This window comes from Xyrauchen texanus, chromosome 33 (genome assembly GCF_025860055.1).
Source record: "Xyrauchen texanus isolate HMW12.3.18 chromosome 33, RBS_HiC_50CHRs, whole genome shotgun sequence".
Classification (NCBI taxonomy): Eukaryota; Metazoa; Chordata; class Actinopteri; order Cypriniformes; family Catostomidae; genus Xyrauchen; species Xyrauchen texanus.
This window is the reverse complement of record NC_068308.1, coordinates 30,565,431-30,583,475: the sequence shown is the minus strand read 5'-3', so window position 1 is coordinate 30,583,475 and position 18,045 is coordinate 30,565,431. Positions and strand designations below refer to the sequence as shown.

Genomic DNA, 18,045 nt, shown 5'->3' with positions numbered 1-18,045 from the left:
TGGGTTTAAGTACTAAAAATTTTATTGTTTCCATTTTGAACTTAATTGGCAGCAAAAGCATCAGAATTGTGTCCCAGCAGTGATTGCGGTTGCCATGTGCTCTCCACCGGCAGCAATGTTTAGTAACAAAGTACTTATTGCTACCAGCAGAGAGAGCTTTGTCTGAAAAATGAACTGCTGGTGGCTGCAGTCAATAAGATACAAATACAATAATATTACTGAATATACTGGATATAGGCTATATTAACAAGTTTCACAATCTAGGAGCATTAAAGAAAAATACCATGGTAACTATACAGTATTTTCCAGTAACATACTAAATACATTTTGGCTATTGTAAGTGCTACAAACTGTGGTAATTTGGTTATATCAAGGATTCTGAATGTTTAACAATTATGCCGTAGGAGACTCCATATTAATTTATTTTGTTTTTAAAGTTGTAACAACTTTACATTTATCATGGTAAAGTATGATTATTTCCTGTTATACCACCTGAGAGCCAGCCAAAAAATTATTATTTTTTTGCAACATTAAAACCACCTGCCTAATATTGTGAAGGTCCCCCTTGTGCCACCAAAACAGCACCAACCCGTATCTCAGAATAGCATTCTGAGATTATATTCTTCTCAACACAATTGTACAGAGTGGTTATCTGAGTTACCATAGACTTTGTCAGTTCAAACCAGTCTGGCCATTCTCTGTTGACTTCTCTCATCAACAATGCATTTCCATCCACAGAACTGCCGCTCACTTGATGCCTTTTGTTTTTGGCACCATTCTGAGTAAACTCTAGTGACTTTTGTGTGTGAAAATCCCAGGAGATCAGCAGTTACAGAAATACTCAAACCAGCACATCTGGCACCATCTGGTGGTTTTAATGTTGTTGCTGATCGGTGTATGTCAGATGCATAAAACGTAACAATCATTGTTTTTTGATAATAAATCATTTATTCATATTTTATTAGGACTCAATTAGGCCTACTACAAAATGAAAGAAAGTTTTTCCATTAATTCCATTAATTAATAATGATTTTGAGCTCATTTCTTTCTTTAACATATTCTCTGCAGCACTGATTTTATGAAAATGTAGAATTTTTCAATGCACTCTTAAAGGTTACATATGAAGCAACACTGCCTGCATGAACCCGTGTTGAATCATATGAGTCTTTGTCAGCACTTTGGCACAGAAATCTTGTTTCATAGAAATAATAGTTTCAACCAATACAGGAGACACTTGTACCAAGTCCTGATGTCCCATACACGGACATAAATCAAACAAATACAAATAAGAATTATAAAATAATACTCCTAATGTTCTTCTTTCCACACTGTAAATCCTAATAGTTATCTCAAACAAAAAAAAAGCTCAACTTAAGCTTAATCATTTAATATTCTTACTCATTTTAATAAAGTTACTGTTACTCTCTAAACCCTAAAGCTGGGTTCTTTAAACTTTGGTTTCGAGTACTTTAACTCAAAATGATAAAGAACAAATTTGCAACTGTGTGGAGTACCCATAAGCCCTTGCGCTTGAATAAAATTAAGTAATTGTGGTCAAAATAAGGGAACTGATGTCTTTTCTTTTGTTTCAGTTTATTAGAAAAAAATATGAAGGCCAATTTCCATAAAAAAATATCAACTAATTAGATGTCATAGAGCATAAAATGTACCCAGTTGTAAGGACCAAGTTGTCATGTCCAAACCCCCAATTATTTGGTATCTCTGAAAAGCCCAGTGTGTCCAAGATGCATGAGGCATATTTCTCCATAAGATCCGTTCTGTCAAAACAATGAACATCCATCAAAACAGATTTTGCCACACAACAACACAAAATGTCTATCACTTTTTCTTTTTTTTAGCTTTATAAAAACAAATAATGACATCAAAATGTGAAACTATTGATTACAACACGTATTTTGAGTAGAAAGCATTTTTCTTCCACCTTTCATAAAATGAAAGTTCGTTATGAATAAAATATCCTACAAATATCTATAGGTTGCTGTTTAAACATTGGTTATTAATAGCATGTGTTTTGGGGGAAACCCACATGTTATCGAACCCCGGTTTAAAAACGGGGGAAACTACTTCTCTATCTGCGCATGCGTGTAAATGACGCTCCACGGCCAATCAAAAAAGGCGCTCAAATTTTTAAAACGTTAACCGGAAGAAACGCCAAAAACAAGAAAGACAGCAGTGTTGCTCAGTTTCATGTAGCTTCGCTGTACTTTAATACCACTCTCGATATTCAAGAAAATGAATCCTGGTAATGACGATCAGAACAAAATGTACTTTTATGAGAACAGACTTCAAACATTCGTTGGCTGGCCGTTTGAAGAGGGTTGCGTTTGCACTCCAGAAAATGTGGGTGAATCCTGTAATTTAGTTATACCAGCTCCTCTGGATCTACTTCTGTTTTATATATGCTTAAATACAATGTTTTCCGCTTCTCAAATATCATTTTGGTCTATAGATGGCCAAAGCTGGATTTATTCACACCCCGTCGGAGAACAGTCCAGATATAGCTCAGTGCTTCTTCTGTTTGAAAGAGCTGGAAGGATGGGAGCCTGAGGATGATCCCGAGTGAGTTCACATTTCAGAGGCAATACCTCTTTCAGATCTGTCATATGATTGAATAAGGCTTGGATTTCAAGTCAAGGTTATTTGATTTAGAAAATGGCATCATGTCAGATATTTTGCATTCGTTTCTGATGTGTTGTCCTGTTGTTTGTTTGTGTTTTCAGGAAAGAACATAAAGCACATTCTCCCACATGTGATTTTATCTTGCTGAAGAAGACAATGGACAGCCTGACAGTGGAGGAATTTCTGAAACTTCAGAAAGAGAGACAAAAGTGTATCATTGTAAGTGTTCACTGACAGAAAAAGGGCACTGTTTATGTATATATGCACTCCAGTACACAGGGTTCCCCGTGATCATTTTACAGTTGTGATTTATAGGACTGGAGAAGTCATTGAAATTAAAAAGAAAATTCTGAAAGGTCATGGATTTTCAGTCACATTTTGCAATAAAATTTTAACACTAGTTAATTACATAGTTATCATGAACTTGCATTGGACAATTTGTTACGCATTTATTAATCTTGTTTAATGTGAATTTCAACATGTGCAAATACATTTTTAAAATGCAAAGCTGTGCATGTTTATATTTTTTAATGCATGGGTTTTCAAACTTTTTGATACCAAGGACCCCAAATATGACGATCCCCTTGCGAGGTACCCCCTATTTGAGAAAAATAGTAAACATAATATTAAATAGATATTGTTTGCAAAATTAAATAATTGGCTTTTGTTAGTGCCATTGTACTAAAGCAAAAGGTATTAATACAAATTTATATGGAAAACATTACTTTTCATTAAGTGTGTATTTTTTTCTATTATAGTAATGTAAGAAGTAATGTTTAAACACGAAGAGAGCATTTTCAATTCAAATCAAAGGTATTTGTATAGGATTATTCACAGTCAATATTGTGAAAAGCAGATTTAAAGCAAATAATGAAGTTCAGAAATGTTTTTTTTTTTTTTTCATAATATATGACATTTTTGCAGTTTTGTTTTTATTTCTTACGGTTTAAAATAATGGCTGTTAATCCCATGGTTTTAGAATGAAACAGAAATAATGTTGTAATTTCTTTTTTTTTTTTTTATGTATTTAATTTATTTTAATTTTCCATGGTCCCCCGAGCATCCTCATTGCGGACCTTAGTTTGAGTTAATTAATTATGAACTAACATCAGTTAACAATGTTTTTGTATTGGTATTTTCCTAAATTAACTTAACCATAACCCAGTTTACAAAAATGCTGTTAAAAATATTGTTAATTGTTCGTTCATGACACCTAATGTACGTATATTAACAAATATTATTATTTATTTTTTTTAAGTGTTATCAAACTTTCTAAAGTAAAATATAGGCTACGCTTTCTTGTTCTCAACACTGAAATATTCGATTTGCTCTTTGTGAGTGCAATCTCTATAATCAGGGCCGGCGCTACCTATTGGCGAACTAGGCAGTTGCCTAGGGCCTCGGCCTTGGAGGCAGGGCCTCCAAAACATACACATGCTTATCCACCAATCAAGAGCAGCAAAATACTATGCTGTTTGTCCATTGGATATAACAATTGTCATTCACCTGTAGTTAAACCAAGTAATATCACCGTTTACATGCGAGTCACTCCCAACCTCTGAATTTATGAATGAAGAGATTGTAGATGAATAAAATCCAACTTTTCTGCAAATTTATCTGATGGCGCTGAAGCGAACTCATCCTTCAGGGGCTGTTAAGCGTAAAGCTGAGCAGGCACGCAAAGAAAGTGCAGCTCGTGATTCAGGTATCATCTATTTTTGAGTGATTGTAATGTATTGTAAAAAATAAACTGATTCTAACGATCAGCGTCATTTTGAGATAGATCATTTGACGGTTATTTCCAGTTCAAAAGAGCGCGAGCACCGTTGATGGACTGAATTCGCTTCTGACACTTTGAATCCGGCGTATGTAGCTACAATCGATTTCCAGCCCTAGTCAGGAGCTGACTCGCAAAATACTACAGAAAAAGTAAAGTTTGTCAGTCAAAGAGCAAACGCACTATACTAAAGCATTGTTTATTATGTTTTAAAACAGTCTGTATATCTTCTAAAAGCGCAAATGTTTAGCCTACATTAACTGCTCTAGTCTATCATAATAGACTATAGACCATAATAGACTTCATTTTTTCGTTTTCCAATCATAAATACTTTTGCAATATTTATTGAAAATAAGTATGCAATCTTAAGCATATGAATAAGCACACAATTACAGTTGACGAAATTAACTTGTCTTTTCACTTCCACTAGCAGCTGATTTGTGTATCTTAAGGTATTTCTCTACAATACATACCTAATATGACTATATTTAGTCTATCAAAAACAAAACTGTTCATTATCCCAAATAGTGGGTTAGTGTGTTACCATAAATAAATTACTGAACAAATTACTGCAAAAAACTTCCTGACTGCTAAAAAAAAAAAGATGACTTTTCAGATGATTTTTTTTGTTTACCTTAATTAAAGTTACATTAATATGCACATTTAAGTAAAAATATAAAAATACTGATAACAGGTTTTGTATAAATAAAATGGTTAGGAATCATATTTGTTTTCAAGTCTTTTTTATTAAATTATGTTTTATTAACAAAGTTCGGGAGGAGCACATTCAGATAATCAATGAGATAAGAGGTATATATACTGCAGACTTACCTCTGTTCATTGACCGTTTATCAGCATCCCTCCACCGCCCCCATCTCCTCACTTTGATTTTTAATAATCTCTTATTGGATGTAAACAACACAATCCAAAATACAATGCAATCCAATGTAATACTGATGTAAATCTGGCCAAAATTCAGAGCCTGGAGCCCTCCCTGGACAGCATGCCAAATACGCATAATCTTTACTCTATTTAATTTGATGTAAGTGTGAACTCGTGAATTCTGAAAGGTGGAGGGGAGGAGGGCATGGTGGGGGCCTCCAACATACATTTTGCCTAGGGCCTCCAAATGTCTAGAACCGGCCCTGTCTATAATATAATTTTTTTTAATTATTACAACTACAAACGTCTTGGAAATTCTTTGGTCAAAGTCAAGTGAAATTTTATTTATAAAGCACATTTAAAAAAAACAAAAACAAAAAAACAGAAGTTGATCAAAAGTGCTATACAGTCTGATAAAACAGGATTATTATTATTATCATTATAATATAGTTTCAAAAAGGTACAGCCTCAATGAAACTGTATCAAAAGCTAAAGAGTAAAAATAAGATTTAAGGGAATATTTAGAAATAGCTAGAGAATGAGCAGACCTCATGTATCACCCTTTGACTTAGAATGACAGTGGGGGACCGATACAAGATCTGAGCATTCTGGCAGGAGAGTAAGGATGAAGGTCACTAATGTACTGTAGACCAAGTCCAAAGATGGCCTTATACAAGTAGATAAGTGTTGTCAAATTAATTCTAATCTTACGGTGTGGGAACCCTAAATGCATATCTGGAGAATCTGTGTCATATTAGTAATATATAAATACCAGTATGTTACTTTGCTTTTGTCATGTGGAAGAAATTAAATGCTTTGTAATATTTCAGAAAAAAACATGTGGCCAGGCAATTGATAAATTTGAAGAGGCTGTGAAGCACAAGAGATCCAAGATCATCCAGACTGCCATGGGGGAGGAATAAAGAGGTTCCTTGATGGAGTGACCTCTACAGCCTTATTCATTTTCCATGTTACATAAGGATCCCACTTTCTTCCATTTTCAATCTTGCACTTGTCTATCATTTTTGTCCTTGTTCTTTTTAAATGTGTTTCATACTGTCATCTGTATATGATTTTACCTGCAAATGTATCTGCTTTTTATACACATTCTTCATTCTTTAAAACATTTATTTCAAAACAATGCGCTTAATAAAATGACTCTACCATGGCTTATGCGTCTTGCTGGTCTGTTCATAAAATGATTAAGTGCCATAAATGGTGCCTAGTTCATAAGCACATTTAGAACAACTTGTGCCTTTTTGTTTCTAAGCGTTGCTTTAAAATTACTTTGGAAAATTATAAATGGTTGGATAGATGTAATCAGTGGTGTTGGTTATGCACTGTACGTCACTCATGTTTCCTCTACCAGTCATGAGTAAGAGCACTCAGTGTTAGTTTGGCACGCACTGCTCACACTGATGATGTATACCCAAGGAACCCTTCTTATTTCTTTCAATTGACTAGCATCACGCAGCCTGTCTTTCCTAGTAATAACGCATCGCATGTTGTCAGCACCTTGGATGGACAATCAACATTTGAAAAAAGTGTGCGCGCTTCATGCCATTCAGCTCATCGTCTGATCGCGTCGCACAGGCAATGCCTTTCGAGAAGAAGTTTTTTAGGTTGTCCTGAACCTGAATCGCATATTTCCTGTCCGGCATGAAAATTGCATTCGGCTCCGTGGTTGTTGGCGGGGGGTTGACGGGTGTTCTCAGTTTCAGCTGTTTGGCGCTCGCCATTGGAAGTGAATACTGGTACATCATTGAAGACAAACGCATGAACCACACCGATCCGGAGCACACGCACTCTGGACTTTTGGGAGTTACCGATGGTATGACAGATTTTCATTCTTAAATCTTTGCCCATGAGGATCTTGAGTTTATTCATTGTCTGACAGTCAGTGTAATGAAATAGTTTATTTTCAGTACATAATTCCCACACCATAACTTTCGCAGTCATTGGTAATAATTTGCTACTGGATAAAAAACGGATTAAAAAAAAAACATTTTATTTACAGAGATTGCATTCAAATATATATAAAATGTTAGCTAATTAAATATGTTAAAACTGAGCATAACTAGAAGAAACTAAATATAATCTATCCAATATATCCCTTTAAGCTATGATGGGCGGACCCGGCGAGAGAATTAATATATATATATATATATATTTATAACTACAATCTTGACCAACACAAACAAGGTATAGATTTAAAGCTTAAAAGCTGTACTTTAATATTCGTGTTAGGAATTTTGACCAAAACTGAACAAGAGCTTTGAAATTTTCAGAGAAATTTGAAGTGTTCTGTTTTGATAATTTATTAATAATTTTGCATTGCACATATTATTGTAATTGATAAAAATATCAAACTAATCAAATAGTCATGTGCCATATGTTGCTGGAAAACTCTAGAATAATAGAATACAACCATCCTATTTGTATTACTTATAGGCAAACATATAATAAGTAATCGCAAAGTATATGTCTTTGACATACATGCTACATGTAAACAGGTGTTGATAATATGCTGCTTATAACCAGGGGCGTGTTAACGTTTTCTGAGGCCCCGAGCAATCGACCGCCAGGGGTCCTAATTTCGAAATGTTTTGCTTAAAAAATTGCTTAATTAATTTTAAATTATAATTTTAAATGAATCCTATCAGCCATTGTAGACAAGTTCAAAATGTTTAATGAAATAAAAATCTAGTTAAAGATAATGAGTGCATCTTGTTCAGAACGTAAAATTGCATCTATTATGGTTTTTAAATGTGCCTAATTTTGTTTTAAAGGTCTCATATGATCGACATGCATCCAAGGTCAAAAAACACTTTAATTTGCTCATAATTTAAATAGCATCATTACCTTTTTTCCCAGTATCAAAAACGACTCGTTCAATGATCGGTTCTAAAGGATTAATTCTAAACTCCTTTCAGAGAGCCTACTCTGCTCTGATTGGTCAGATGTCCCCATCTGTTGTGATTGGTCTTCCACTTACTGTTCACGAGCAGCTAATGAAGACCAGAGGCAGGGTTTTTTGTTACCAAATAACGTAAGTTAGTACAGGAAGTAAGTATGGAATTACTAACGACTCGTTTCAGGTGTTCAGAATCGGTTCTTTCTTTTGGGAGTCAGTAACACCATTTGTCATGCACTTTGATTTTGAAACTTTGCAGACTTATTTTTATATTCACAAACAGCTATATAACACACAACATGAAAGGTAATATTTTAAAAGCCATAATAGATGCTCTAGGTGCTTTGTGACACCTGCGCTACAAACAATCAAGTTGCAGCACAACAAATGTAACAGAGCGCAGGTGTCTCAACATGCGTTTTTGAGACCTGATGCTCTTTTTAACTTGACACGGTGTCTAAAATTGTGCCGGTCCTGCGTGAGACACTGAAGAAATAGCGAGACGTGATGTAGCAGGTATGGAAGTTTGTCCAGTGTGTGATTACAAAGGAAAACAATGGAAAAACTGACGCACGCAAGAACATGTTCGGTGTGAACGGCCCCTAACACATCCGTTCGTGCTTATGTGTGTGAGAGCGCGTTGGTGAAACAAGTTCGGAAGGACTGTATCATTTTTCATATATTACAAACCGGAACACAAAATCCTACTTTGAAAAACTGACTTTAAAACCCAGCATACCTCTAATGTGAACCTCTCTGTTAGCGCTGACAACAGTGTATTTGTGCCGTACGTGTTCCCAAAACAAGACGTCACCCCTCAAGTGGTTTTTGCTGCAAATGCGTGGCTTGCTTGGTGGTTAAATTAACCATAAAAAAAATTATAATAATAAAAATAGAATTCAAATTAAAATCTGAATTTTTAAATTCTCTGATATTTTCATTTTTTTCATGACTGTGGAAACCCCAATTGACACATTTGGCAGTTGAAGACACCCTGACAGCTATTGTATGTACATGGGAAATTATAGTGATTTTCTGCTTTTTTCACTATAGATGTCCAAAGTCATACAGAAGACAATTCAAGATATTCAGAATCAGAGAGGCAAATGGAGAGTGAGTGTAATTAAATATTTTTATAAACACAATGAAATTAACTCTGTCTAAATTACTGCTCATTGTACTGCAATGAATGTTCCATCATGACATATCAGGCTATATTGGTAAGCCATAGGTTTGTACATAAGAAAGGTATGCCTGTTAGTGAGTTAGCATTTTTATATTTATCTTTAACAGCATTTAACATAACAGCTGTGATTTACTCTGATTCACCCAGTCATGCATAGTGTGATTGCCATCTTACTGCCCCTGAGTTTGGTGATGCTGGTGTTTGGAGGTATCAGTGGCCTCATCAGTTCTCTAGCCAGAAGCCAGACACTCCTGCTCGGATCTGCTTCATATTTTCTCTTGTGCAGTAAGTATTACCCACTAAATGTATCAATGCCAGAATAGTTCATTCTAGACCCTATTTAGGGGGGCTTCATCCACAGCCCATGTAAAAATCTGTAACTGTTGTCAGCAATCTTAAAGCTGCAACCAATTACGCAACCATTACTGATACATGTCAACTGAAAACCAGATGCAAATTCAAATGGTTCCTTTCCAAAATGTCAATTGAACAAGATTCATCTCACAAGCTCTATTTCTCAGACGTAAAGTAGGAAAGCATTCCTCTGAGCCATAACTTTTCATATTGAAAGAAGGGACTAGAATTGGGCCTTCTCTTATATACCTCAAGCCAATATACTTCAAATGAAACCGATGACCGAACGGGGTGTGACGTAATTTCAAACAAAATCTGGACAAAGAAAAGAGTTTTTGGGTACGTTGCAGTGGTTCAAAACAGCCTTGCCAGAAAAACTTTGTACCGGCTGTTAAACTCCTTACCGACATTTGTCTATGATGTCATCATCGGTGGGTGTGACATGGTGCTTCACCCTCTTTGACAGCAGCATCTTTTTTCGGCTGAGTTGCTGTGCTGATGCAAACTTAACAACATCTATACAATCATTTGCACACGATATTTTCCAAGACCATTTCATGTGATTTTTTTTGTCTAAAAAAGTCTATATAATATACTAACATATGGTATCCGGTGCATATTATGGCCACATACAGTATATCTTGAATGCAGAATGTAAACATGACAACTTAAAAAAACAGCTAATTTTACTGATAGTGTATTTTCAGATGTATTCTGTTCATAGAATAAGACATGTAGTAAATGATTACACATTTTATTGCCACATTAGTTCATGTTTTACATGTAGTCTGTTGATAGTACAGCATGCATCTCATATTTAAATGCTCCTCTTAATGCTGCCTCTAGTGGCATGGCTGGTTTCTGAATGTTCGCAAATAGTTGATCAGTTGTTTCGACCTTCTTTCTTGCTCTCAGCAAAGAATGAATAAGACCTTAGCTGTGAGTGTAATTTAGCCTTTAGTGCAAGTATTCTGATTAATGCTGGAACTGTGTGGGATATTTAGGAAACCTGAAAAGCATGGATGTAGGATCAATTTGAAAATCTTGGGGGGCAGGGTAGTGATCTTTGAAAATAGATGATAATCTTAGGGATGAATGTTGACATTTCTAAAAGACTGCAATGCACCTTGAAAGGTTTGCACTGAATTTAAAATTTTATTTTGTGGTGAAGTGAACAGAAAAAATTAAGTACTTTTTACATTGAATAAGTTAGTTTCAGCACTTGAAAATCTTAAGTAAATTTTACATTTGTACTCAGTTTAAACATGTAAAAAAAATGCAAATAAATATGACAATTTATAACTAATTTGAGTACATTTTACTTAACATTTCGAAACTGGTGTTCCCAGCATGCACCAGACTTGAATGATTAAGGAGCTTGCATGGTTTCACTGTTTGATTTTACAGTTTTTTTATTATTATGTATTTTTATTTATTTATTTTGTTACGTTTAGGAAATCCTTTGAAGTCAGAAGTTCATTTTCTACTCAAAATTAACCATTCATGATCAAAAATATGATCTGTTGATTGTTACCGTCACGGTGTTTTGTGCACCAAGTTTTGAGGCCTGCGTGCACAGCTCTGGAACTTGATTATTTCGCTAAGGTGCAAGGTGATGTCTAATAGACTACATAGCATGCAGTAAGGTTCCCTGTGGAAGGCTTCTAGATGTCATGACATGTGGTAAATGATTAAGTATGTAAAGAAAATGCAATGAAGTGCTACACTTTAAAAAGTGGCTTAATTCAGTGCTTTATTGTTTAAGTAAAATGTGCAAACAAAAGTGAGTAAAATGAACTTGAAAATTGACTTTCTAAATAAAGCCACAAACAATTGTGTGTAGTCTTTACTTGAAAATATGGTCTGTTAAATTAACTAGCAGTTTCCTAGGTTTTTTAAATAAACCCCACTCAAAAACAATTTCAGTCAGATTCAAGAAAAATTTATTAAATAAAGATTTATGCATTTTGCAGGAGTTTTTATCCAAAATGACTACAAGACAGTCAATTTAAGGTGTACTTTTTATCAGTACATGTTCCCTGTGAATGAAATACACAACCTTGGCATTGCAAGCACCCTGCTCCACCAGCTGAGCTTCATAAACGTTGGCCTTCATTTACTAAAGTTGTGATTGAACTCAAAACTTTTGGTTGTGCAGTTCTCTAGATGAAGGACGCAAGAGCAAAAACGAAGGCTGAAATCATAACTCACCTAGAGTAATTTGTATGTCAGCGGCTTATGAGATGGAAGTTATTGCGGTTCATAGTTTTCCCCTCTTAAAATTGATAGGATAACAGAGAACACCCCTCTAGCTATTTCAGTGATTGAAATAGGCAATCTAAAGGGGAAAGGGAAAGGTGAATTCATGATCAAATTCACCTTACATGAGGGATAATACAGCCCCCAGCAATTCTGACCTAGTAAAAATGTTATCATTCATCAGCCTCTTATTTAAATGTGATATTATTGCTTTAACTCCTGTAGGCCTATGCGCAGAAGAAAATAAAATACAATAATAATTATTATTACTGAGTACAACCAGAACAAATTTTCTGAGACCCTTATCCCCATAAGAATTCCCAAAGCAACATAAGTATCCCAGTCAGGAGACATTTGCTTTGATCCTTATGCGTACACACATACGGTATGTTGTTTTCTCGTGAACTGATTTGCTCTTTACATCGACAACAAACAGCACCTCAAAGCCTGCAGCTAAGTGTCCTCTCACTAAGTAGCCTGAAGGCATGTGACATGAATAAAAGCATCCTTACATTGAATAGAAAAGAGCCAGAAAATAATCCCCAGCATTTATCTCCGTGGTAATAAGGAGCACATGGCAAGTGTTTAACATCGTGAAGCTTGGAATGTAAATGAGCGAGTAAAGTCTTTGATAAATCATATGTAATTTTTTTCCAAAACCATGGTATGAATGTTAGAGCTCCAGTCACCATTCACTTTCATTATATGAAAATGTCTCCTCTTGAAAGTCATACCGGTTTGGAACTTATGAGGGTGAGTAAATGATGATTTATTGGGTGAACTAACTCTTTAAATATATTTTGTTACTTGCCATGTCCTTTAATATGCTGTTTCTTTTACTTTGTTAATATAGTGTTTCTATTCAACTGTGGCATATGTAGTTCTGATGGTAGAATAATCAGTTGTTCCTGCATAGGACAAACTGTTTACTCTAAATGAACTGGAAAATGTAAGATCAAAAAACATCTCAGTCTTTTCCCATCTAGACCCTTGGCCATGCTAATTACAAACTGTGTTCCTTTCTCTCTCTCTCTCTCTGTTTATTGCCTCTTAATTTTATGTGCATATTATGGCTGATGTGAAAATCCATTCTCATTTTGTCAGTGTTTAATTAGATGTGATTTCTGCCACTGCAGACACACATTAGCACATTCCATTTTAATGAAGATTTGGTAAAAATGCCCCACGTCTTGGAATCATCAGGCACACTAGGGTGCTGCAGTGATTAGCTACTTTGACTTCCACTGTGCATCAGGGATGCTGATGCGTCTCTTAATTCTGAGACAGCGGATGTCAGAGACTAGCACTGTCTTCAAAATACTAGCAAGCTGATATCACAAAACCTCATAAGTAACTGATTTGTAACACTCTAAACAGGCAGCAGCTTTGCATGCCACAAAAATATCACTCCTCACACAAAGTGCATAGGTGACTGGACTCGTAAATTGATCTCAATATAGTTTGACATTAGCATGTTGCTAAGATAATAGGGCAAAACAAAAAACAAACTAAAATACACAGCATATACAAATATTGGGTAAAATAGTTTAATTTTCAATTGTATTTTATTAATACTTTTCAGTACTTAACATTTCTCTCACTTTTGTCCATCATCTTGGAATAATGTTTTTGCAATGCATTTTTTTATGCCTTTCCCACAAAGGATACAAACTATGCTGCCTTAGAATTTGCCTATAAAATATGGTATCTTTAAAGAGGTCGGTATCTTCAAAACATACTGTTAATTTCAGAACTCAAATCTTTCTCCTTGCTGCAAAAAAACAAAAACAACAACACATGGCTGCCAAAATGACTCATTCTCTAATTCCTCCACATTGTGGTGTGCCACTATAGTAGACATTTGCGTCTGACGGTCCACAACAAAACATCAACCACTGCTATTACCTTATCACTTCCATAGCCCGCCCAGTAGTGGTGAGCAGTGAGAGGGCAAGGAGCGAGCAGGTCAGTCAAGAGCAGAGAGCCAGTCATAACAGTGGGTGTTTACTTTCAAATCTTAAAGGAGAAGCAGCACCAAAACCCAGTGTTTCTGACAAAGGCCCAGAATGGATATGGAAATTTATGCTTTGCAAATATATGACTGTTTTAAAAAACTTTACTTGAACCTCAAAACTTTATTATGAACCTCAATGAACATCTTAAAAATAATACAAAAAAGGCATGCCATGACCCCCTTACATGCAGTATAAACAAGTTTTCTACCTTTAGGAACACCTTTCACCTCGGGAGCTCACCAAAGATGCCTTAAAAAAGTTTTTGGGAAAAAGTTTTGGAACAGAGCATAGGTCATGTGGGTGTAGAACATTGTCAGAGGAACATGCTCCTTGGGTCAGCTGACCTCTGTTGTAAATCACACAGATTAAGGAGAATCTCATTTTGGCACTTTAAATATTGTCTTATTGAGCTCTAAATCACTTTGCTTATGCAAACCTCCAGTTGTAATCTTTGGTAATAAAATATAACATTTTTGGAATAAGATAACGGTATACAGACAATTTAGCAGAGTTTCACTAATTGAGTTACAGCTATTAAAAGCAGATTCTGACAAAGCAGAGGCTTAACACTATAAAAAATCTGAATCAGTACAGGATACTTTTAGATACTTTCACATGTTTAAAAAATAATTTAGTCAAGATGCTAGTTTCAATCAGTCTGTAACTGGCCTATATTGAAAATAATTTTGTTGGTATATGATGTTGGTGTTGTTTACAAAAAGGTCACAAGTATACAGGCATATAGGTTGTCCCTTTGCGCTTTTGGCTGTGATTTTGCAAACAAGTCTCACGTTTGAGAATTCAAAGTTTTTCGACCGGGATAAACCCAGCGATAAAAAGACTCATTCTGGTTGAGTACCTACTGTACTGTATATACAAAATACCATTACAGACTTGTTATGCAATGGAAAATGCTGCCTGTATTAGGCTTTATTATTCATGACTGAATATGGATATGAAGAATGGTGGATTTTAGAGGTACAAGAAGACCACACAGCCTCCACACAAAAACATTTCTGTGTCAACTATGTTTTATTAATTAAAGAAAAGGTGCCAAGCAGCGCAATAACTGGATTCTCAAGTAAGTGCTGTCATGTCAGATCTGTTAAATTAAGCCTCATTGTTGTCGAATCAATTTTATTGTTAGCAGTCATCAGCAATATTTGTCTAAGGTTAATTGTTAACCGTCTTTTTTTCTCTCAATTCATCTACCCTGTTAAAAACACAAGTAATGTTGGTCTCCAGCATGGGATACTGGTGTCACCTCCAAGCCCATATCTAGCTTAACCAGCAAAAATTCCTTGGTCAACCAGTATGCTGGTGAAAAGTATGGTTATGCTGGTACACCAGCTAGACTAGCACCAAACAAGCATAAACCAGCTTGAACCAGTATGGAAATTCTTGCTGGTGTAAGACGCCATTCACACAGGATGCTTTTTATTTAAGCTGATCGTGCCAGGACCGCTGCGTTTTTAAGTTGCCGTTAAAAGAATTTACATTTTTAAAAGCATGTCTCGAGACATTTGCATTCAGTTCCTTTCCATTGCACTCTTGTCTGTTTTTAATACAAGAAAGTGTCCTGTGAGAATGGTTCCTATGCTGTTTTTTTAGAAGGGTATGCACAGTGTACCACTAAACTAAGAACATTTTGTTGCCAAATTTTAAGTAGTCTCTGTCAAAACATGATGCTGTCTAAATTATGCTTAATTTGGTTTGTTTGTGTGGGTGCATTCATGCGTGCTTGTGCATGTGTATCCTCAGGTCTTCTCACTCTCTCTGGGGTGAGTCTGTACATCAGGTACTCTCAAAAGGCTCTGGAAGAGACTGAAAGGCGGATGGGGCATGAACAGATGTCTCAGGTGCACACATCATTTGGCTGGTCAATGGGCCTGGCCTGGCTCTCCTTTCTTCTGGAGGTGATAACTGGGCTTCTCCTACTGCTGGCTGCCAGGTTGGCTCCTATAGCCCAGTATGAAGAGTCTGTTGCTCCCATATAGAGCAGCTTCTCCACCTTTTTTGAACCATACGTGTTAATTTTAGGCAAGGTAAAAAGGATTTGCCAAGGTAAGGTTAGTCCTCTCTGTCTTTGAGAGTTTGAGCATTAATTGGAGCAAAATCAAGAAGCTACACATGTAGATCTGGTTTACACTGAAAAACAAACAAAAAATATATATTTTTTAATATTTAAACATCCTTAAAACAAGATAAATTTACTTCAAAAGCAAAATTGTGCTGTATAATATGAATTTTAGAGTTTATGGGTGTTTCTTTACCTTCAGGCACTTTTAGCACTGTGTACTTTAAGGTAAAGTCACATAAAAATTTGTCTGTTAACAATGTCCAAGGGAATATGTTAATGAATCACGTGAGATTTGTCCTTTTTTTCTGAAAGTCGTCAAATTCCCACCACAGTTTCATTTCCACCATATTTAAAATTATTTTTTGTGTTTAATAGAATTTGATGGTGGAAATCACATTTTGAAATAAAATAGCTGACTCCTTTGTCTTTCTCGAGCTATTTTCAAAGCTAATTTATGTTTCCTAAATACACACCATTAAACAATATTTTCAAACTTTTTGCATAATTTTGCAAAATTACAGCTTGATTGGAAATTATGCCCAATGAAGATATTTTTCTTACAATTGATATTTAACTTGAATTTTCTTTTTCTTTAAACATCACTAGTCTCATACCTTGTCATATTTAAATTTTTTTACACTAACAAGTACACTAACTTTTGGGGGAAAATTGTTTGGTGTGGTGGAAATTATGCCACAACTGTGGGACAGTTGTAAAATGTATTTAAAAAAAATTATCACACAGTAAATAATGAAGTCATTTGTTTATTTCACTCTTTGTTTAGATTTTCATAGCTTTAAACATGTAATAGTTTGTATTTTTATAATGGTTTTTCATAGATTAATATTGAATCTCCAGGACAAGGCTAAAACAGTAGAATCAAGTACACAAAACGCATTTGAAAAGTATCCAAATTAAATTATGAAGACCTGGTTAAATGTTTCCAAGTCAGTTTTAATCTGGCATAAAATGTTTAAATCCATTGGAACATGAAATTGCCCAAAGTTGGAGAAACACCCATACATAATTTTTTCAGAGAAAATTAAATGTAAAATGTTGTTGTTATAAGCATAAACCTAAATTAATTATGTTAGATGTCTCCTTGAAACAAGCAAAAATATTTGATAATATATATATATATATTTTTTTTTTTTTTATTTTTTTTTTTATTTTATTAAATTTTTCTCTGAAAAGCAAGTCTTTATATACACTTCTCAAGTACATCTGTCTTGTTTTAAATATGTTAGATATTTTTACTAGCAAACAAGGCAGAAGAAAATGCAGTGTAATTGAAGTGTACGTATATTTAAGGTGGAACACAGTGGCGTGCACAGAAGTGGTCTGCAGAGGCGCGTCACATATCGAAAGGTTCCGATCACCCAGAGAAAGGGGAGACAATTTAATCATAAGAATAAAATAATTAGATGAAACCAAATTAAAATCTCTTACTAATCTCTCAATAACAGTGCCTTTATCAGAGCGTGCTCTAGAAATTGTGGGCGGATTCCAATAGGAAGCAATCCTCCCTTTGCCCTACTCACTCTGAGCCATTAAAGTGGGTACTCTGAAGGGAACATGGCATTACTGTATGAATGTACCCTTCACTAACAGTGTTGTGGAAGGGCCCTTTGAGAAAAGACACATTTTCTGACTTTCATTAGAACAAGCTTTCGAGTGGCGGCCCCTTCCTCCAGTGCCCATCAAGGTAGCAAAAAATGCAGTTTGGAATTTGCCCTGGTTCATCAATGTGGCTTGGCCTCAAATGAGTAACAGGTCAGATAAAAAGTACACTCTATGTATTGTATTGTAAGTTCATCAAAAGGATAATACATTATTGCTATCGCATTTCTGACATGGCCGCTCGTGGAGTAGAGAGATTTATTATTTATAATGGCAGCATGTAATACATTGTTGGTAGAAAACGGTCATAAACTGAAG

The 18,045-nt window shown here is 35.2% G+C and overlaps 2 protein-coding genes across 2 annotated transcripts; both read left to right on the top strand.

Moving 5' to 3' along the window:
- Positions 1-2,175: 2,175 nt before the first annotated feature.
- Positions 2,176-6,461, top strand: birc5a (baculoviral IAP repeat containing 5a). Its single transcript, XM_052103403.1, has 4 exons — positions 2,176-2,361; positions 2,471-2,580; positions 2,742-2,859; positions 6,130-6,461. The coding sequence occupies exons 1-4, from the start codon at positions 2,254-2,256 to the stop codon at positions 6,220-6,222; spliced, it is 429 nt and encodes a 142-aa protein (XP_051959363.1). The 5' UTR covers positions 2,176-2,253; the 3' UTR covers positions 6,223-6,461.
- A 497-nt stretch (positions 6,462-6,958) lies between these two features.
- tmem235b (transmembrane protein 235b) lies at positions 6,959-16,243 on the top strand. Its single transcript, XM_052103578.1, has 4 exons — positions 6,959-7,130; positions 9,267-9,326; positions 9,547-9,684; positions 15,789-16,243. Exons 1-4 carry the CDS (start codon positions 6,959-6,961, stop codon positions 16,022-16,024), a joined length of 606 nt encoding a protein of 201 aa, XP_051959538.1. The 3' UTR covers positions 16,025-16,243.
- Positions 16,244-18,045: the final 1,802 nt, after the last annotated feature.